Raw genomic sequence first — 22684 nt, 5'->3', positions numbered from 1 at the left:
GGATGTTAACCTCTGGAGAAAGTAGACTGAAGTCAACTCTAGACTAAAGAAGCTTTGCTTATGTCACCACATCAGGTCTTCTGATAGGTTTGCACCATAGACCAAAAAAAGAAAGCATTCTTGACAATATAAACTACACCTTTTTCTTTTCAATTCTGTCCTTCAATGTTTTCCCAACGTCAATTACACCAGGTAAAAACACTGCTGGCCAAGATAAATTAAGCCCACGCAAATGTACTTTTCTTTGCCATAAATATAGTATCACACCTCTAATTAACATTATAATATCCACAAAAGTTAAATCCAAGTCCAGTCCTAAAACTTTACTGAAGGGCAGGAAATAAGACCTCTGCCCGAGGATATCAAGCAAATTACCAGACAAGCCCAGGACAGATTACATGACTCAGTGCAGCTTTCATATATTTGCGGGGGAGTTCCCCCTTCATTTATTATGATCTATTTATGTAAGGAATTAAATCCATGCTGTTTCTTGAATTTGACTATGTACCTCTTAGCCCTTCCTTAACTTTCAGCTTTTTAATTGCATGGAGGGATAGAGAACTCCTCCCTGGTTTCCCTCAGCAAGGTTGCAGAGACAAATATAAGTTTACCTTATTCAATGGGGAGAACACTACTCAACACTCCAGACCACTGTTTTAGGCCATGCTGGCCCAGAACTCACTCTGATCTGTGCTTTGGTATTTTGACTTCCATGGTTGCAGCTCACACGTGTTCAAGGGGCAAGGCCAAAGAGCCTTAAAGGCACTCCTCAAACAAAAACTACTTCATCAATCCAGAGCACCACACCCAGTTGCAGATGGCTGAAACAGAAGTTTCCCATTTTAATGAAAACTTTATCTCACATGTGAAGCATTGTTTACAAATTCCAGAAGTATCTTCCGCATTACACAGGCCCAGGCATATCTGACTTCTCTTTCTGTAAATGGGATGGTGAACTGTCTGTATTCAGAAAAGATCACAACCTGGATGCTTCTTCAAAAGGGGTTGTGATTCTCAAACCTAGCAGCAGACACATGCCTTAACACACAAATTTCACTTCCAAGTAGAGCTGAAATATAACATAAATATTAACTGCCTATTGGAAGAGACATCACAGCAAATAGGCGTTCAGTACTAACTACTGCCCTTCCCAGTTTTCTGCTTACTTCTAAACAATGCTCAGAGGAAACAAAGGAGCAATGCGAAGATTTTGAAAATGCTGGTCCGAGGAGACAGCCACCAGTTAAAAAACAGAAAGTCAGGCAGAAAGAGCAGGAGTTCTCCCATGATGCTGCTTATGCCAGTTTCCCAAACTGGCAAAGACTTCACCGTGAAAAACTGTCCTCAGAATATCTCCACTAACATATCCTCCCCAAATCCCAGGGGAAAGGAAGCAGCCCTGTAAGAACTTCAAGATGACCTGTAGTCCACCCCTCTGTGCCCCAAGATCTGAGTCTTTAATAGGCATTCTTCTCCAAAAGGCTGAAAAATTCTCTGTATGGAATTTACCACCTTCTGCAAGAACATATTCAATCATTTTTCCAGTCTTCCTGTTGAGAAACCTTTTCTATATATTCTTCACAAAAAAAAACCACCATATGTGTAGAAAGCATATGAAATGGTACATCACAGAAAACCCAAAGGCTAAATTTTAGTGCAGAAATAAGTACAACTGACCATAAATACAGCAACAGAAGTGAGTGGAGGTATGGACTGAACTCAACACAAACTGGAGTTTACTGCACTACAGAAAGAGAAAAGAGACACAAATGGATGGAGGGAGATCAACAGAGGTATACAAATCATTAAAGGCAGAGAAAATGAAGATAGATTAGTCGTTAACTACAGTGGATGCTATTGTATTTAAACATCAGACAACACACTTAAAATGAAAACGCAAAGTACTTTTCATCTAAGGAGCAATTAAATTGCGTAACTCATTGCCACAGGATCTGGCGCACGTTCCAAGACCATAAATGGGTTCAAAAAGTAGCTAGTCTAATTAAGGAAAGAAAAGTCCATCAGGGACTATTAAACACTGGTTCTGATGTATCCTTCAGTTCCAACATCAAACAGGTCCAGATAACTGGGAAGGTAAAGGTAATTTTTTAAGCATACAGGTCCCTTTTCTTTATGCATCTGGTGATAGGCACAAGATACTGTAAGACATGGACCTTTAATTTGATGTACTGCAACCTTCATGAGTAAAATTCGGAACCAGTTCAAATACATAACTTTTTTTTAATAACCTTAAAGGAGAGAGTAACTGCTGGTGGTGTTTAAAAGGGGTATTCAAACACGAACTTGGAAGAATCTTTCTTGTGCATCTCTTGCACCAAGAAGACTTGAGTTCTTTACTCAGATGCAGTCTGCACACAGAGAAAAAAACTTACCTGTGGAAAGAGATCCCATTAATTAATTCTTGTCATATATCTTTTGTGTTTTTTGAGCATAGATTACTGTTAAAAGCAGACATAGATTATAGCTGAAACACAAAAAGCTGATTTAGAATTTCATGTGGAAACGCATGGGGAAGTAGAACCACAATATTGACCTGTATCCAGTGTTCCTAAGATGAAAACACATGCCCAAAAGTGAATCAATTATGCACAAATTTGGAGCCTTGACACTTTGACTAAATGATCTCATGGACACAAAGATGATCATGGGGAGAGGGGAAAAAAAGAAAAAAATGGGTAAACAGAAATTGAACGGGACAGGCTTTACATGAAGAGAGCAACACAATTTTACAAGGGTGGGTCCAAGTCCAAGTATGTGCGTGTAGGAATTTATCAAAAGAATTTAGGGAGAATCATTAGCTGAGTTTTATCTATCTGTTTTCTGAAGTGCTAACAAAAAGTGTTGAAGAGAAAAAACAAACTCATTTCACATGAATTTTAAAGTGAATAACTTGTGAGACCACAGCCTATTGACTATGTAACTTCTTTTCTATTCAACATACAGCTGAATAATATCTCTTTGAACGCTGCTGAGGAAATGGCACCTCGTTCACATTAAAAAAAGAATGAGGGAGGAACCAGAAAGGAGGAAAAAAGAAATAATAATTTTTGTTCCCCTCAAAATCAGGAGTTAACCTTTGATCTGGAACATTTCAACATTACTGCCGGCTCCCTGCCTTTCCTAGAACATTGCCATGCCACCAACACTTCACTTGACACTACTTTCTCTCAACTTCTAACTAGAACTGACTGAAATTCTCTGATTATGCCTAGGGTCCTATTAAAAAATGAAACAAAACAAAATCACAACAACAACAAAAACCAAAATCCAAAATACAACAAAGACATGGACCAACCAGAAATGTAGGTAGAGAGTCAGTCAGCTGAAAGTAATTGACACTTTAACAAAGGACTGCAGATTGCTGTTTTATACTTGAACATAAACTTCCTTGTAACAGCAACAACAGGAATGCCTTTTGGGGCCTGCTTATATCCAGTTTTAGAGCACATAAGACAACTAACTCAGAGGGTGTGCCTTTCTTGGCAGTAACTTGCTACACATTCAAGAATTAGAGATGAAAAAGTACTTATTAGATCATTTTGTCCATCCTTCTGTCAATGGAAGATAGTCCCCTGTAGTATATTTAAGTTCTTTGACCAATCTAAGTTTTCTATCTCCAAAAATAGACCTTCCATCAAATCCCCTAAAGAGATAATTTTAAACTCTAGTAACATTTAGTTTTATGAAGTTTTTGCTAAGAATTTGCTTTACAATTTTCTACTTTAAAGTATAATGCAAATTAACAAGACACTTTTTTTAACATCCCACTAACAGTTCTAGACACTTCATCCCCTTTGGCTACTCAAACATTTTTTCTTCTTTGCTCAAATAACACAGTATTAAGTATGAGATCATTCAGGTTTTCTGAAGTATCTTATGGAAATAGATTCTTGCTTGTCTGACCCAGAAAAGTAAGTATTTCCACATGGAAAATATTACGGCTCTTACTAAAAATGAAGTATTAGACATGCATTTGGAAAATCTAGCATATATATATATAATCAAAAATAACAACACCTATTATTTTTGAAAATGTTATAGGAAATCAGTATTGAGGAAGCTTTCTGATGCTATTTCAAGTCCTCGGTCACTGGAGGACCGTATTTAAAACAAAATTTTATCAAGAGCCTCATCTTCCACTAAACAGGTAAACTGTAAACACACTTGTGATGCATCCACCATAGTATATGTGACTGCTGAGCTCCTGCATGTCACTTCAGAATTTTTTAATAGCATTGTCTTCTGTTCTGACTGAAGGGCCACTATGTCAACCCTACATTAAGGAGACTTTTCTTGATTAATCTTAGAGATTCTTACTCTTACCAATCATTACGACTGGACAGATAGTGAAGGTTACTAATGGGGAGGATTCTGGCCTTCGGCTTCCTTTGCAGGGTTTTATTCAAGTCACATGCCCTTTTAGAGGATGACACCCACACCAACTTCTTGTTAATGTCCCTATATCCCTTTGAATCTCTACGTCTTTTGACTCTTTTTTTTTCACAGAAAAGTGTTTTGAAGTTCTATCGGTTCCACTTAACTTCCCATGGAGTCCTTCTATGAAAAAAGTATTGGTATCAGTGGTTCAGAACAGGAGCACATATACAAACTGGACTGTATTTAAAGAATAAACTTCAAGCCAGATCAGCCAGTTTGCTAGGTCACCTGGTTTCCTTAGGAATCTCCCCTCTTCCTCCACATGAGATTGTGGTGAGAGGATTTGAGAGCTCTCCATGCTTTAAGTCAGAAAGCAGGACTTTTAATTGATCTCCAGCCTCTCTTATTAGGCTGCACAAAAGTTTAAATCCTAGAATCCTATAGAACTAAGTTACTTTTAAGGAAGAGCTTTCATTCTTCTGTGAATCAATATTTGAAAGTATAGTTTTGAAAATAATAGTAATGATAAATAATAGCAAAGCAGCCCTGTTGTGCCTCAAGACTCCCACTCTGTGGGACTATGGAAGTTTGTCTTTTTTTTATCAAAGCTGGAGCACAAAAGAGAAGTGAAACAAAAACTTGCAACAGAAACAAAATAGTCTGTTCCTGCAACTGAATGTTTTGTAGTGGAGCTACTTGTGCCCAGCCCTTCAGTGCAAAAGCAGGAATTTTTCATTTATTTCCATGGCAAGTGTACAGTCCTTCATGCGATTGCTTTTACCTGCGCAACCTCTTCAAAGTCTTCATGTCGTTTCTGCAAAGCTCTGGCCCGATGCAGCGATTTTCCCACTCCAGTATGCTTGCTAAGAAAAGCTTCTCCATGGTTTTCAATCCAATCCAACACCTGTGGTACAGAAGAGAGACACACAGAAACTCTGAGTTGACGTACTGAGTGTTACAACAAAAAGACAACTATTCAAGAAACTAAGAAGTTGTAAGGGGACTGCTTATAAGGAACTTACTGTTGGATTAAAACACAGTGTTGCCATTGAAGGACATTGACTACATCTCAACTTTTCTCAAAGCAGAAACTAAGCTCAAACTAGCAAAATAGTATGATTCAAGATTATAAATTTATTTTGAAGGACAAGCTCAATTCTCTACATTCATCAATTTGACAGTAATCTGATCCGAGTGGTGGGACCCCTCGTGAGGGTCTCTCTAATCTGTTTATGCCTTCAGCTGACATTTTTCTGCAATGTAAGACTAACAGAGTTTGCACACTATTGGTGAATAACACAGTGAAATTTTATTTTAGATGAGAGTTTGCTTCTCCTTCCACAGTCAAGAAGAAAGAATCAGTAGTATAATTTTTAACTAACACAAGAAAATTGAGTAGAAATCATTGTGAGATAATGACAATGTCTGTATTCACAGCATATGGAGGAACTTGCCCCAATTCTGAAGTATCCTCTCAAAACATCACATATAATCGTTTATTGCAAATTTTATACCTAAAAAAGTGATGAATGGAAGACATTTTAAGGGCATTAATGTTTCTACCACAAGGATTGGGCTGGCAGCTTTATAAATAGTAGAAACTGTACACGTAATTAGTTCCTGCCAGTTAACAAAAGTTATTCCTGCACCTAAACCAAATTTCTGATGAATGAATGAATGAACAAAAACATCTGATCCCTCTCCAAACTAATACATCCTAGCCATATCTTAATTCATTAGTTAGAATGCATATGGTATTTAACTTTTTGGAAGATACTCAGAGGTCCAAGAATGACGTTCAAAATTAAAGACAACCACATATAAGCAGTTTTCTTAAGTCAGCTAACAATTTTTATACAGTATTTATGTAATGGTGTAGAACATTCGTGTTAGGTGCTCTTTTTTTTAAAAAAACATGAATAGTTTAGTTTGTTTTGAATATACCTTTCAAAAACCTATATCCTCCCTCTTCTGATCTACTAGTGTCCTTTACTCTGATTCCTGAAGTTGGGTGAAGTTTTTCCCCCCTTTTCTTGTACTGAAAGCATTTAATACTTACTGTAACTAAAGAGAAAGACTTTTTTTTTCCTTTTTGCTTCTAAACAGGTTTGAGAACCACTTCTGCAACATCACTCATGACTACATTCAACACACATGTAATCCCACACACTATTTCTATAAAAAACATTCATGCTTTCTTTAGTAGAAAAATGAAAACATGATTTTCTTATTTATCTTGACTGTTCAAATCCTTTTTGGTTTGCAAACTCTCTCCTACTGGACATCTTCAAAACAATAAACAATCCTCTAATACCACAAAATAAGTCACTTCAAAGCACCAACACTCCATTAAATCTACATACTTAACTTATGTAATATTTGTTTTCCTAGCAAGTATTGCCAAAAGAATTTTACTGTGTTTTAGGTCATTGTTAGTTTTCATTTGCTTCTTTCAAAGGAAGGTATTGATCAGAGAGAGTGAGGAGCCAAACATGGCCTCAGTTACCTGCGAAGTTTATACTACCAATACTTTTGACTAGCTTCATGAAACTGCTCTGCTTTTCTCGTTATAAAAAGAGCTAAAAAGAGATATGTTTGGATGAAAGAATTAGACTAGACTCTGGAGACTAGTAATAGTTATAAGCTAACAAATGAAATCAACAGCAAAATCAGTCCCAGAAAGCATGGGATGAAAAGCAGAAAACAGCCCAGGGAGAATGATTTTTGCTCCAAATAATGCTCAGTAACTTCTCAAGGGAAGAAATTGTCATAGAAATCCAGTACACAGATCATGACACAAACCACTCATGTAGAGAAACATCGTTGGCTTTCAGTGAAACCAGGATGAATATAAGTCTTATTAATACTCAGCCTTCTTACCTTGATTCTTAACAAAACTGAGGAAGGACTCTTTATTTGGGAATTTTACCATGTAAAGGCAGAAGAGCCTTGCATACCACTTCAACCAAAGCACGATACAATTAGTTGGTACTGATATTAGCCATTTAGCAACCTTAACTTATGCATTTTCTTCCTCTTCCTGGGAGAAATACGCATTACAGAAACCATCATACTGACCTACTAAGGACTCTTCTACTAAACTAAAAGCAAATCGAATTCAGTCTGGTACTAAGCAATACATAGGAGTTTAAGAGGCTCAACACTTTTCAGTGAAAGGGTGAATAATATCATCCTCCACTGCAGCAAGTTGTTTTAATTATGCAATTAAGCTCCAACTGCAGTCTCAGCAGAACCATCCTTATGCCCAATACAGGATCTAGAAAAACGCATATTTTTCTAGCATCAAACTGAATATAAAAGAAACTACTATGGAAACATAGCTTCATTTTGACAAAATCATTGCTCATGCCTGTAAAATAAGTGTTTTATGTATGCTGCTTGTAGAAATAAATCTGATCTTTTGCAGATCCAGCACACTCATTTTCACCAGTCTTTCCCACATTATTATCCAGCCCTTACCCCCCACCCCTTTACATACTTTGCACACACTCATTTTTCTGGTCTCCACCACTTACTTGCTGGTGACATAACATTCAGAAGGGGAAAATGGAAACCTTCGCATTTCTAATCCTCGGATAGTTAGAATGTGGAAATACTCTCTCCCCAAACGAACCATTTTACACTGGAACCACCTCCAAAAGCCACGTGGGAATCACACAGTGAAATCATGTTGATGCTGAGCAAGTAGCAAGCATTCATGGCCCACCCTTCATTAGTCAAGGCCGAAACTAGTGACTGTAACAGCAAAAACCTATCTCTGAGGCAGGCAGATCAAGGAAGGAGAAACAGCACATTTATCCAGAATGGAAAGAGAAGGCACACGAGGTCAGTAAGAACCAATAAATGTATGTTTTGGGAGAAAACCAACCAAACAAAAAGCAAACAAACAAAAATCTCAACAAACCTCCTACCAGTACATTTTACTTACTTCTGGTTTGCAAGCCATCAGGAGTGTTTTTCAAGCATTAAAACTCTGATCATACAAGTGTCAGCAGTATCACTCTACCAGAAACATTATCTTTACATTCAATTTTGACCTTTCATGGCCTACAAGTACAGAACTCCATGTTGCTGTTCCAAGTCTACTTTACTGCTTCATATCAGCATCAGAGCCAGTTCCTTTATTTAGGTAAAAGGCTAGCTCTATTATCCACTTGGTAACTCTTGTTAACACTTAAGCATGAAATTATACTTTTACTAGCATGCTTTATATTAGAAGGCTACATTAAACAACTGAGTGCAACAGCCAGTGGCCAGAATTTTCAAAAAAATGTAAATTAACACCCTCTTTTATGGTGTTAATATACAAACTAACCAGAAACTACATCTCCAGGCATGTTTCTGCTATCTAGTGTCAAATTCAGAATTCAATTCAGCTTAAGATGGTCATAGGTTTTCACATTTCGAATTTGCTGTAACTCACATCTTATCTACTATTTTTTATTATTTCATATGCTACTTTCCTTACTACTTATTTCAAGACATTAGTGGATGGCGTATGCAGATAGCACTACAATGCTTTTGTTGATTTGGAAAGCTCCACTAGAAACAGTTTCACCGAATACAAGAACATGCAAGATAGAAGAAAAAAAACTCAATGAGTTTTCTAAGGTGGAAGTAACACAATGTGAAGTACCAGCTCAACACAGCAAATTCCCTTTTCCAACTCAGCTCTGTCACTCACTTCACACTTCCATAAACTGATTTATTTCATTAATCCAGCAGAAAACAACACCAGCAGAGGGAGGAGGAGGAAATCAGACTCACACTAAAGGACAGTTATAGATTCACTTACAACGCACTTGGTTGCTTGCCACTATGTGCATTTTAACTATAAACAGTGGAAGAGAGCCCCCTTAGTTTGACATGAAAAAAATCCCCACCACATATAACTTAAATTGACAATAATTTAAAAAAGTTTTTACGTTAGTTTCTAAATCAATATTAATTGAATTTTTTAAAGTTTGAACAAAGACCAGGAAGCCTGAGAGAATGTGCAAACAAAAACTAAAGTATTTTAGAAAACTGCTTTGGAGCTCCACATAAACCATTCCAGAATTGTCTCAGATATAAATTTAACTAACACCTCAAACCAGAGTAATTTCATGTACTGAATGGTGTTAATGATTATTCAATTGAAAAGCTAACATTTCTCAGACAAATTAAGATGATCTGATAAGGTTGTTTCGGTTTTGTTTTGCCAGAAAAAAAGCATCCTTATTATTCAAGATCACTTTTTTACCCTGATGAATTTTGAAAGCTGAGAGAGCTACAATCTGTCAAATCAAGGCTATTCCATGGAAATACCCTTATTTGTTTGCCTGTTATCTTTAAGACATCTGCTGCGGCTGTTGGATTAATTTATCAGGTACATATGTTGAATTGCCATCATCTTACAGACTGACCTGCACTGAAATCCAGGTATGAAAAGCTGTATTATGAAAGGGAACATTAAGCAAAATTGACATCGTGATTCATAAGGCAGTGCCTAAAATACACCAATATCTGTAAAGTTAAGTTAAAGCAACATAACAAGGAGCTAAAGCTCCTCATGCACCACTTCAGAAGTTAACAGTCGCTACAGGGATAAACCAAAGGACAACCCAATCTCTGGCAGTGGTAATTACTGGATATTAAGGGAAGGGCTTAGAACCATGGCAAGTAAGGGCTGCATCTCTGTACATATCTAGTTCAAAATTTCATGTGGTTGATAAAGATGTGGTTGATTAGAACAAAAGGTCGCAACTTCAAATTGTCAAGAGGATATCTTGCTATCTTAATGCAATGTCTGCCTTGCAAAGCATATAAAGGAACCACAGGCACAAACAAGAAGAAACAAATTTCTCCAACCAGTAGGTAAGGCATGTACTGAATAATAAGTTGAGATGGATCAACCTTCTTCAGCCACCTGGTTCATACTGAAAACTTCTCGTTATACTTACAATCCACATGCATGATTTGGATAACACATTTTTGATACTGTAAATTATAAAAACAGGTAAAGCTGTCTACTTTGTTGTTTTCAAATATGTGACTACTTGATCTTAAAAGCATCCATTCCAAAGGCTGACGGGTCTCATACTGAAAACGAAAACCCAGCTTCTTGCTGAAGAACATGGTGGTCACTGTACAATAACTTGAGGCTAACGAAGAGTTATTTGCCAGTTTCAAAGAACAAAGCAGTCTGAGAGCTAACTCCTCCACACTGATAATCATGACTTTGGAAATTTTCATTTTCTGTTCCTTCCTGCAAGCATTTTATTACTCCCAAGATAATAAAGGCAAAGACTAGGAACAGCACAACAAGACAATCTGCAGCATTTAATGAACACCTTTCCCCAGGGAACAGACTGCCTGCAGCCTGGTCTACAGGCCTGAAACTTGAATTATGCACCTGGCAAATTACCTCAGGAGATCACCTGGCCTAGACTGGCTAAGTAGGCCCTACTTGAACTGAATTCAAACTAAAGGAGAAAGTTTCACCATCCAATCCACACTTGGCAGCACTAGACTACTGAGAAGACCTACATTTTTCTCTGTGAGAAGCAAACTACTGTGTTAATTTCATTTTCTGAAGATTCCTTATAAAGCCTTTTGAGTTTCAGAGGTGATTCATTTGCGGACTGTGCCTCGTCAGAGGCCCTTCACTGACAACTCATGCAAGTACCAGCACTGACCCTCCTGACTAGTTACTACTTATGTTGTTATCTTGATGAAGAGCCTCAAGAATTTTTACAATGGCATAACGGAGTTTTCAGTTTGGTTCTCTATGCCCTTCCTGACAATTCATAACATTGACTCTACTTTCTCCTACTTCTTTTGTCAGCTAACATTTTTCATGCCTTTCTGCATCCTTTGTCACATCTGAGTGTTGAGAATTTGAATAACAGCCTGTCTTTCAATATATGCCTCTTTTCAGACAAAAAAATAAGTAATAAAGTTTTAAAAATTGTACTTAATTTACTGCTTAAGTATTTATATTGTTTAATTACATAAAAAGAGAGTCACCACATATAGAAGAAAGTTGAGCTAACAAGATTGCTCACTCTCCCCACCATCTGCCTAAATTATCTCTTTTAACTACTGTAAATTATGAAAGCCAGTTATTTCACTCCCAACTGCTCACATCCAGTATCTTCTTGAACCAGTTAAGTACAGAAGAAGAAAAAAGATTAGTTTAACCAGAATGTATAACTGGCTATCTAAAAACCCCACTAGGAAGTTCCTGATTTGTGAACACTTTTATGCTCAAATGAAAGATCACAATCAGCAAATACTGGTCATCTTTACTTTTCATGAAGATGAGCTATCAAAGGATAAATTACTAATGTCTCTGTCAATTGCAGCCCAAGGCTACTATTTTATGTTTATTAAAAATCCATCAACCAAGAAATTCTAAACAATGTCAAAGATACTAGTGCCTGTACATAACTACTAACTTTTATGGATGTTGTCATAATGATAAAAATATACCAGCTAATAGCCATTAATTCAAGAACAGTGCTATTACCAGAAAGTAATCTCATCTGTAACTTTTACAACTCCTTATATACTACTCTTGGGTTTTAAAGAAACATGATTAAGCCAATTACGTACCACTGAGAATTTGAAACTAAAAATTTTACAGAATAGCACTTTTAATTTTTTGCATATTACTCCTACAAGTCTTTTTGGCACTTCAAGTCCAGAATCTTACCTAGAATGTGAATGTCAGCTTTCAGCACAATCGCAGAATAGCTAAATAGAAAGACTAAAAGTCTTTCTCTTCATATCTGACTCAAAGTAAATAAATTAATTTAAAACCAGAAAAAAATGAAGTAGGGCTAACTTACAAATATGATTACTATCCATACCAGCCAATACCCTCTGATAACACATAGGACTTGGTATCAGTCAGTCAATTCCATTCAACTATTCAACTGCTGAATGAAAGAACACTGGGTTTAGCAGTCAAAACTCACCTGTCAATGCCATCAGCTTGGAATCACAGGCTGATAGAATACAAAGGCATTTAGACAACATGAAATAAAACCTACTTGTTGAACATCCTGTTGAAAAACGCACAGCTGAAGCCGCTGGTGCAAGCGGACCTTTCGATGCTGCCAGATATTTTCCAGTTGGCGCTGGTGGTGCAGTACTTCATGGATGACATCCAGAACATGATGAACTGCTTTTGAGTAGTTGGCAGAAGCAGTGAGGGAATCGGAACTCCCAGGAGTCAAAGGTCTCTGGAGTTTGTCAAGGAGTGACTTCCCATCTTGGCTCACCTGACCACCAAAAACGATGAAGAATTACTTGTCTTGCCAAAAGCTTGCTAGGCTACTATTTTGTTCCCCCACCCCCTCTCCCCATTTTAGATGTCTTTAAGAATTCGAGGAGCAGTGATGAAGATTTGTTTTTTATTACAGGCATGATTATGACATGAGGCTGTTATAGAAAAAAGAAAAAAAATATATTCTCCTTCCCTGTAAGATAATTTTAGGAAGTAGAACTCTTCTAAATAACAGTCTGTCTTTCCATTTTTTCATTATCTTAAGAGTGGTTTTCCTTTAAAGTGTTGGAGACTTTTTCTTTGTTTGTTTTGGGGTTTTTTGTTGTTGTATCTTTTAAACAAGTCAAGTCTAATTTAGAATATTCAACTCTTTCTCTAGTCAAAAAAATACCTAAAATTAAGCATTTGTTCAGAATTATCCTTCCAGAAGCATCTCTCTTTTCATTTGTTGTAAAGGTGAACAGGGACATTACTACCTGTAGGTTAATAATCCTTTGATGAATACATTTAAACCAACAAATATAAAACTTAGGACATGATTCTATCTGGCACAATTTACAACTTCTAAATTATTACTGTTACTGGTAAGCCAAGTGACAAAAGTTGTTACAGCAAACTTAATTAAATCACTTAAAATCTTTCCACGCAGCACAGAAAGATACTCTTGTCCAAAATGTGTTTAACAACTGATACTGACTAGAAACATTAGTCATTTCTAATTGCCACCTTCTCTGATTTAAACCACAGTAGAAATATTAAGGTTTACCTTGCATGTTAATTAAAAAGCAATAATCCTATCTTATCTGGTCCCTGTTACCATTCAGTGTTGAAAGCACTTTTCATTGGTGTTTAACTGTTCTGTCACTTTTAGCATGAAGCTCAGAGAACTGTTATAATTCAGTATCATTCAGCTACCTGTAAAGAACTTTTCAAATAGTTCATCCAGCAGGCAGGAAGAAATCATCTGAAACCACAAGACTGGAGTGTAAACAATAGTCTGAATCCATCAAATCAACATAATGTCAGAAACAGCAAATTTGACAAGGCCTTTCCCCAGTGGCTATTTTCAGTAATTTTTTACTGAATCTAGGCACATTTTAAATTTGCTATTCAGTAGTCAAACAGAACCAAATGAAAATTCTTTTCTAATAATTAGATTACAATGGAGCTTATTTTTTTCTCAGTTCCAATTTAAGCTTTTTCATTTTAGTAATAAGTATCAACAGAGAAAGTGAAGCTCACTAGCAAAAAGTAGCCCCTGTAAAGTCAAATCAGGATGAAAAAATAGTCCATAGTAGTAGTTATAATAATATTCTTCCTTTTTGTATCCAAAAGAATCATCTAGTAAGTCTTCAAATATTTCAAGATAATCAACTTCAATTATCTATCCAGATTCCATGAAATTCAGGTGAAAAAAAATTGTGATGGTCCCTTGATCTGATTAGTTTATTAGTTTTACAAACAAATGACCACACACAGTTTTTCTTCTGGAGTTAATAAAGTTTTCTTCCTTCCCAGAGCATGACTACCTTAAGATTTCAGTGAGATGTATAACCTTATCTATACATATAACTTCCATTTAAGGCACAGCTGTTGGAGTTTCAGGCACACCAATTATCTAAGCTTGTAAGCTAGTAAGTTTCTTTATTAGTAATATACAGTAATTACCCTCAGTAAAATCAGACTGTCTAGTCTTAAAAGCATCTACTTCCTTAAAATTACTGTCTTCTACTTTGCAACCAAGTCATGTTGCCAAGACACTATAATCTAAAATGAATGACAAAATGTTATAATTTCCATAGTGTTCCTCTCTCTCTTCCCCCAGTGTTCATTCATCACAAAATGAAAGGAGCTCTGTACTGTAATAGAAATGAAGTCATACATCTAATAATGATAAGCAATAGTGGTGTAATATCTTGACACAGAAAGACAGTTCCATCAATCTTCAAAAAGGAATGCATGTTTAAAAAAACACAAAATAAAACATACAATTATTACTTCTGCTAAAGCTATTGTTTTACCAGACGGCAAAAAGTAATGAACAGAACTCAGAAGAAAGACACTTAAAGCTTGACTTTTTTTTTTTTTTTTTGAGCAGTTATAATGAAGAATTTGTTAAAATTTCTAGCTATGCCAAAGTCAAAAGCTACACCTTTAAAATCCTAAATAAATTTTCAGGTTATTTCCCAGAGCAATCCTATAATCTACCTGTCTAATTTATTTTCATTAGGCATCACCAGCAAGCAAACAGTATTTAACATGTTAATCCTCAGTAGTTATTTACACTTAACAGTAGGCTCATCCAATCACATCCCTGATGAAAAAAAAAACAAACACATAAAACCAACCCAAAACAAATAGAACCAAATAGAAAAAATGCCACTATTTTAACCTCAGTGCTTTATAATAATTATCCTAGAGAGATCTAGCCTTCTTATTCCTTGCTGCACTCTCATGGAGCATGCACTCCAGCTTGCCTCTCTTCACATAAATCTATCAAAAATGTGCTATTTCCCTATCTCTTGTTTTAGAAAGGGACCCTTCCAATGACGAAAGGTCATAATGAAGAAAAGAAACCTTACTACAAAATATACTCTCAAGAATGAGTTACAACACTTACACGTAGTAATACCACAAGTATTATCACCAAAGGTATGCTTCAGTATGTCATTAGATGAGCTGACACAGCAAGGTGGCGTAAATCAAGAAGAGGGATATCAATGTGTATTTTACACAGAAGAACAAGAACTCATGTGAACTCTGGACATCTGACTCATGGTCATAAAGTTTATGCAGGTCCCAAAATGGCAGGTATTCAAAAAAACCCACTTTTGATACACTAACAATAGCACTGATCATCACCACTAATCTTATCTTCCTTTACTGCTGAATGAAATGTAACCAGACCTAGAATTCAGCTTCCTATAATAAAGCCGGTTCATCACAAAATAGTTGTATATTTGATGTAATGTATAAATCACAACCGTTAATTCAAATCCATGTGACCTCCTTTTAAAGAAAGGTGCAAGCTGTGGCCTAAGCTACCTTGTGTCCACTGACCACTTTTAACAAGATTTAACCAAATGCATAATTTTATGAGTACAGAAACTACTGTATTTAATCCACACTAACATCAGTCCGATTTAATAGCAAAACCAATTTCACTCTATGATGAGAACAACCTGGCAAAAGAAAGAAAGATAAGTAAAGCAGGAAATGCAGAAAATACCTGTTACATAATAGTGAAGTGAATACCCATCTGATTTCTAATTTCAGCTAAGTAGACTTAAACTTTCTCTTTTCACAAAAGAAAACTCTAGATTTGAGGACAAAAAAAATAGATAGTCATCGCTTTCTAGGCCATCTTCAGAATAAGCATTTCATCTTAAGTTGTAAATGCAATCATTAGAAATACTGACAAATATTATGATTCCATTGTGTGCTGAATCCAAGATTACAGCAGCAGCACAGGATACACTAGTCTTACAAATGATGACTACACAGGCATGCTGGCTCATTTATGCGTCTTTGAGGTTGATGAAACTAAGTGTATTACCTTCTGGTTTGTCAAGTGACAAGTCCTTTGATGGTTAAACCTTTTCCATGAGGCAATTTCAGCAATGGATTTTCAACAAAACACATTTAGAGCAATCCATGCCAACGGAATACTTTCCCAAAGAATACCCAGCTAAGTTCCCTTCAAGGAAGTATTTAGACGATAGTATCAGACTGCTATTAAGAGGTAGTAATATGTGAATGTAAATTAAAACATACTGAGTACACTGCATGGGTTGTTTGTACCAAGTATGGTTCCATCTTGCCTTTTAAATTTCTTTCAGAAGATTAAGGGGAAGATTTAGCACTTCATTTTTGAATAATAGTAGTAAAATCCAGTATACTAAATTTAAAAAGAAGCCTAGCACTTGAGTTTCCAATTAATGCACTATGCAACAAGAGATGCCAATTCATGATCCAAACTTAACATGGTACAATTTTACCTAAGGAAACAAACAAGATAGTTACCTCAGAGTAAGCCAAGGTAATATGTTCATATATCCCTTGATGTTGATGGATAGCATCTTCTAAGTCTTGTAGTTCTGAGGGAAGCTCCACCTCACCACAGGCTTTACACCATGAGTCCACATTGCTCATGTACTGCAACAGAGAAAAAACATTCTGCTTGATTTTGGGTTCTACCAGTGAGTACACACGTGTTGGTAATATTCAAAAGGAGAGGCATCTGTGCAACAGCCACTGAAAAATCCTTATGGTATTTGTCTCTGAAACAGCCAAGATTAAGTTTATATGAGAATAGAAAGAAATATTCAAGTCTGAGTATACTTGTGCTTTTAGGTATCTGAAACTCTTTGAGCTGTTTAGAGGCAGGCAGGCTTAACTGTACATTGGTAGCCTTCAGAACTGATTTAACTGTTGGCAATACTGATGCTTCAATTTTACTCTTGTTCTTTTTCTTGATTTTGCAGCTACGAAAAAGTTTGCTTCACCCTGCACCTACCATTTCAGACACATGAAAGCCAATTAAGGTCTTGTCTTCACAAGGAGGTAAAACCTCATGGGATCATGAGGTTTATCACCTCACCTTTTTTAATCTTCAGAGAAAACCATGTTACTTTGTACGCGTGTGCACATGCAGACAAAGAATTACTGGTGAACCGTTCACTGAAACACTCCATAGTTGTCTGTTGCTGGAAAGAGGTTATCAAGGAGGCAAAGCAATGCCAGGGCACAGCAAATTCACACCTCAGTCTCCAAAGCCCTAACTTCTACATGCAAAGAAGCACTAAATCCATTTGGCAAGCTACTACAGAAGCAAGTGTGTAAGGGATTTACAACTTCAGTGGGGGTCTCTTAGGACTAACACTGAACTTTGAGCACACAGCTATGTCAGCATAAGTGCTCAAGTCAAGCCTTTCAGGGGAAATTGAGGATACTGCTATAGAAATCTCTTATGTAGACAATTTAAGTTATCCCTGAAGTTTAAGTCGTCTTGACAGACATACATGCACGAATTCCGCAAACTTATTTTTCACAGCTAGGGGGCATGAATTTTATAACCCTGTTATGCTAGGAAAGGAAAGAGAAGAAAAGAACCTGTTTTTCTAGGAGTTTTCATAGTTGTTAAACCTAGTACAGCCAAGCGTATGATCTCTTTAAAGTAAATTTGTCCTCTATTTATGTCAAGTTCAAGACTCAAAAGTTTTAAGAGACCAAGCCATTTGTCTCATCACACATATTTTAATTCTTGGAGTACATGTAGTATTTTGAGGAAAAAGCAGATCATTTCTGGTACTATACTATTGTTTCAAAGCTGGGCAGAAGGGTGATAGAGTACTTAGCTGTAAGATACTTATTTAATTCTCATTTCACCAAGGGCCAGCTTAAAAAAATCTCTGATGTTAAGCACTGAACACTAACAGAAGCTCCATGTGGGACCACAGAGTTACATCTCTGGCACTAGTTAGCCCGCACTGAAAGCTGGATGCAGTCTTCACTGCGCCTGACAGTAGGCAGCAACACTTACCTGCCACTTGCAAGAGAACACAGGCATTCAAGAACGGTGTGTTATTTCTTGGGTTGCTTACTTTTTAATCTTTCTATGTAGGTCAAGCACCACCAGTCTCTAAAGGGGTCGTTCCTCACATTCCAAACCCTCTTACCTTGAACTCACACTCCACTGTTAACGAAACAGCTAATATATCACAGCCAGGTATCTTACAAAGCAACTAGGACAATCCATCACAGTTAATCATAAAATGAAAACCGCAGAAGGAGCAATTAAAAGTAAATTAATCCCAGCAGATGCTGCACTATTTCCCTCATTCTTATCTTTTCTCTTGTTTACGCTTATATTAGTGGTAAAGAAGTTAACATCAACCCTTAATACAGTTGCCCAGCACACAATCCCACAAAATTTAGTCCCCTGACTTCTGATGAGTATAGTTTTATTTCTTTTTTAATGAAAAAGGATAGCATTTGAGTCAGGATATACCTATCCTTAACATTTCATTCATCTTTCTCCTACACGTATGGCTGACAGAGCTTAAAGGTAAACCTGAATGATCCAAGCAATTAGAAAAGCATCAATAACGATAAGGTACCACACGATGTCTACTAAATGCTTCAAGCTGATTGGTGACTTTTCTACAAGAAAACAATTCCTTCATCTCATTTTCGCGTAGCTTTTCTGTAAAACCTGCCAAAAGTACTTATTATAGTGGCATCAGTTTATATACTTTACCTTAGTCTGTCTAAAGGCATTAAACTAATGTCACCACTAACCATAACAAAAAGCAATGTGTATTTGCATCTTAATACATTCATATTTCTAGTGTCTAGATATTTATTAAGTTAAATTTCTGTGTAGTAGAAATCAGGTAAAAAGCTTAAAATAAACTGCACCGCCTATCCGTTTCTGAAATTTTCAACTCCCAAGTACTTCCTTCATTGACTTCAAATTAAAGTTATATCAGACATGAGACTTTTTCTTGGATATAATTTAGCAAGGCAAATAGAAAGAAAAGTATCTACATACAGCATATCAGAGCTTCAATCAGCCATAACCATCCAAGAACCTCTGCTCTCCAAATACACCAGCAGGGATGTACAGAGCAGACAGTCTGTAATATCAACGGGTGACTCAACTGCGCACACATAGCAACTCCTTCAGAACTGAATTCCCTTGAGGGCAAAACACGCTTTCACCATTAAGACTATTAACTTGGGGATATTTATTCCTACTTCCCCTACATATACCTCTTCTCTGGCAGTTACATATGGTTAATGACTTAATTAAAATAATTGGTATAGGCCTAAAGCTAATTTTTTTTTTTAATATATGAGGAATCTCTCATGAAATACTAAGTAAACATCACCCACCACAATTTCAGATTCAGACAGTTAATTAAGTTCTCAACTTTCAGGCCAGTTCAACTTAGTTTTCTATAAGCAATTACTGTAAGTTAAATCCTGACAGTCCAAGGACTGATTGGGGTGGAGTGGTGAGGACAATAGAACAGGTCATGATTTCCAGATGTAGGAAAAGCATTATATCAATATTAAAAGCTTTATACAGTTAAGCATTTCTGTCCACTTCATTTTGATTGACAGAGATAACTTGGTTGCTTTATCTTGCATTGATACGGGTAAAGCATTTTGTGGAGAATTTAAAGGCTGTGGGCTAAACTGAGGAGAACAAGTTTTTGTTTGGTTATCAACCGAAATTAGCAGAAATAAATTTTCTGGCTTTCTTACCAACCTTTTCAATCACTTTCTTGTACAATTAACCAAATCAAAAGCAAACAGCACAACTAACCTGTCCAGCACATAAACTTTTGTTGGTGCCCTCTCCATTCACTAACCTGTTCAGCCTTTTGATGGAAGATGGAGGACATATCCAGTAACGTGCTACGTTCATCCAAGGCTGCAGCAAATGCCTTCCACTCTTGCTCCAACTGACTAGCAATCTGTTTTATTTGTTGTGAAGCATAATGGCCAGACTCGATCAGACGATTTGCTACTGACATTATGCGGCTTATGTTTACATACACATTCTGTGGAGAAGAAGGAGGGAAAAGTTAGTGGAAGTTAGCAGACCACTGAAATAAAGAGGTATACTTCTAAAAAAAATCCACTTTATTACAGTACTACTTAATAGACTGGTTTTATTTGCCAAGTTTGTACATGCCAAACTTTGGAATCTAGGTGTATAACATAATGAGTGAGAAAGATGACTTGAAATAATCAGAGTCTAAAAGTCACATTAACAGTCAGCTTAAGCAAATGCATATTATTTGAAGACGCATTATTACAATGAAGAGGAAGAGTTAACCATGTTTTACAACAGTCTCAGTAAAAATGTTAATGGATATTTAAGTCAACAAGACATTCAGACACACACAATATAGGAGAATCAAAGTATAATTAGTAAGTACCTGATCTATCCACAGTATCAGCATGTGCAACATCACTCTACAAACCTTTACATCAACTTGTGAAAGTCACTTTTAAAGTAACTACATTTTCCTGCCACTATGTTCCCTCCGAGCTAGCACTGAAAATGAGACAAATAAGGTCCAAAATCATAAGTATTCTCTAGAATCCTGGCATTACTCACTGATGGTTCTCAGTCATTCTAATTTTCAATCAACAGTTTCTTATTCCTGCAAAGCCAGCAACAAGAACAACTTCACCACCAAAATGTTTCTGAGTAGCCCTTTCAGAGCTACATGTATATAATACTGAGCCGACACTTTCAACTGGGCAGACTCCCAGACATCTAGAATGAAGTTCTTAGAATCACAGGATTGTTGAGGTTGGAGGTCATCTAAGTCCAACCACGTAGACACTGAGCATGAGTAGGTGGAACCGCTACCTGTTGGCATCCAGCCACTACCCAGAGCCTGACACTGAGTGGATGGAGCAAGTGTTGCAGTTCTACCAGGTTTCACTGTCCAGCCTCATCTGAGTGGTAATTAGCACAGGTCTTTATTAATTGTAAACTCTAAGCATATATGCAAGCAGGAGCAGACCTGACACAGCCTACACCTCACCTGGTCCACCTAATAAACTGAGCACAGCAGTGTCATGTTGGTTGTTTTTCCTTTCTGCACAATATTTGCTTTCCATTTTTTAGGTTATCCCACACATCTCTGCTCTCCTTTTAATCAGGGTCGAACAACTGGAAGAATATAAATCTGCTATTTCTAACAAATTTTAAAAGACTGGAGAGCATTTAGGTCTATTTTAGTGTATGTAGCATAAATACAAGACTGCTAAATGAATCCAGAAAGCCCTTAAATGGTTGTGAAAAAAAAACAGTTGTGGAAAAAAAAAAAAAAAAACAAGTGCCAAAAGAGAAAAGAATAAAGGCAACCATAGACTGTCATTTGAATCATTTGAACTATTTCTGTACCATAATAAAAGAAATTTTTATAATTCTGGAACACCAGTTAAAAACGAAGGACGTGGTACTGTACATGTGAAGCAAAACAAATGAAAACTGAGCTGTGGTTACCATGCATTCATTTTCCCATGGCAATCTGGCTTCACAAGTGTGGAAGAATACCCCCTGCAGCAGTATGAATATGAGTTAATATGCTGACAGTTGAACACTTTCCAAGCTATGTGCACCACATTCCATCCCTCAGAAAAGAACAAACAAAAAACAGCTAACAATAATCTAAACTTTTTCCCTCACTATGTGATATATCTACTAAAGTTTTAAGTGATGGTATTTTAAAATGCAATGACCCAAAAGAGACAGACTTAGTTAAGAAGGAAAAGAATCTCCAATAGCATCTTGCTACAGTTAAGACTGTCTTCAGTTGATCCTTCAAGGTTAACAAATTTTGTTCAATTTTCTACAAGGACAGGCAAATCCACTGTCATTATAATATGACAACTCCATATTTTGCACACTGCTTAAGAGATGAGAAACACTGCTACAAGTATGCTGTTGCTCATTCCCCAGGGGCTGATATCATATTCACTGTAGGGATTTACATCCTGGTATTAGTTAGGAAAGCAAAAGCTATGACGTAATAACTGCTAAAGATTTATTTAGTGATGTCATTTACATCATGTGAATATGCATGAAGCACCCAAAGTTTCTAAATGTGTATCCACTGTCTAAAAAGTGAAAGGCTGAAGTGATACTGCATTGCTTGATCTCTGTGGTGCCCAGTGACAGAACCTCCGAGAATGGCCTGAAGTTGTGTCAGGAAAGGTTTAGGTTGAATATTGGAAAAAGTTTCTTCACCCAGAGGGTGGTTGAGTACTGGAACAGGCTCCCCAGGGAAGCAGTCACAGTACTAAGCCTGACAGAGTTCAAGAAGTGTTTGGATGATATTCTCAGGCATGTGGTATGCATGTGGTAGGCACATGGTAGGCACAGGCACTCTTGGGAATGGTCCTGCACAGGGCTAAGGGTTGGACTCGATGATCCTTGTGGGTCCCTTGGCATATTCTGTGATT

General features: G+C 36.7%; 1 protein-coding gene across 2 annotated transcripts in view; it reads right to left on the bottom strand.

The window, feature by feature from the left end:
• The window catches only part of TRIO (trio Rho guanine nucleotide exchange factor), a 247989-nt gene that overhangs the window by 135262 nt on the left and 90043 nt on the right, over nucleotides 1-22684 (bottom strand). For both annotated transcript variants that reach the window (XM_027663760.1, XM_027663761.1), the window contains exons 7-10: nucleotides 20071-20262; nucleotides 16715-16846; nucleotides 12456-12686; nucleotides 5180-5302 (exon numbers count right to left, since the gene is read on the bottom strand). In XM_027663760.1, the coding sequence (XP_027519561.1) occupies nucleotides 5180-5302; nucleotides 12456-12686; nucleotides 16715-16846; nucleotides 20071-20262 (678 nt within the window). The remainder of the gene's footprint in view (nucleotides 1-5179; nucleotides 5303-12455; nucleotides 12687-16714; nucleotides 16847-20070; nucleotides 20263-22684) is intronic.

The sequence above is a fragment of the Corapipo altera genome, unplaced genomic scaffold (genome assembly GCF_003945725.1).
Source record: "Corapipo altera isolate COAL_440 unplaced genomic scaffold, ASM394572v1 73, whole genome shotgun sequence".
In the NCBI taxonomy this organism is placed as follows: Eukaryota; Metazoa; Chordata; class Aves; order Passeriformes; family Pipridae; genus Corapipo; species Corapipo altera.
The sequence above is the reverse complement of the archived record's forward strand: the minus strand, read 5'-3'. Positions and strand labels throughout refer to the sequence as shown.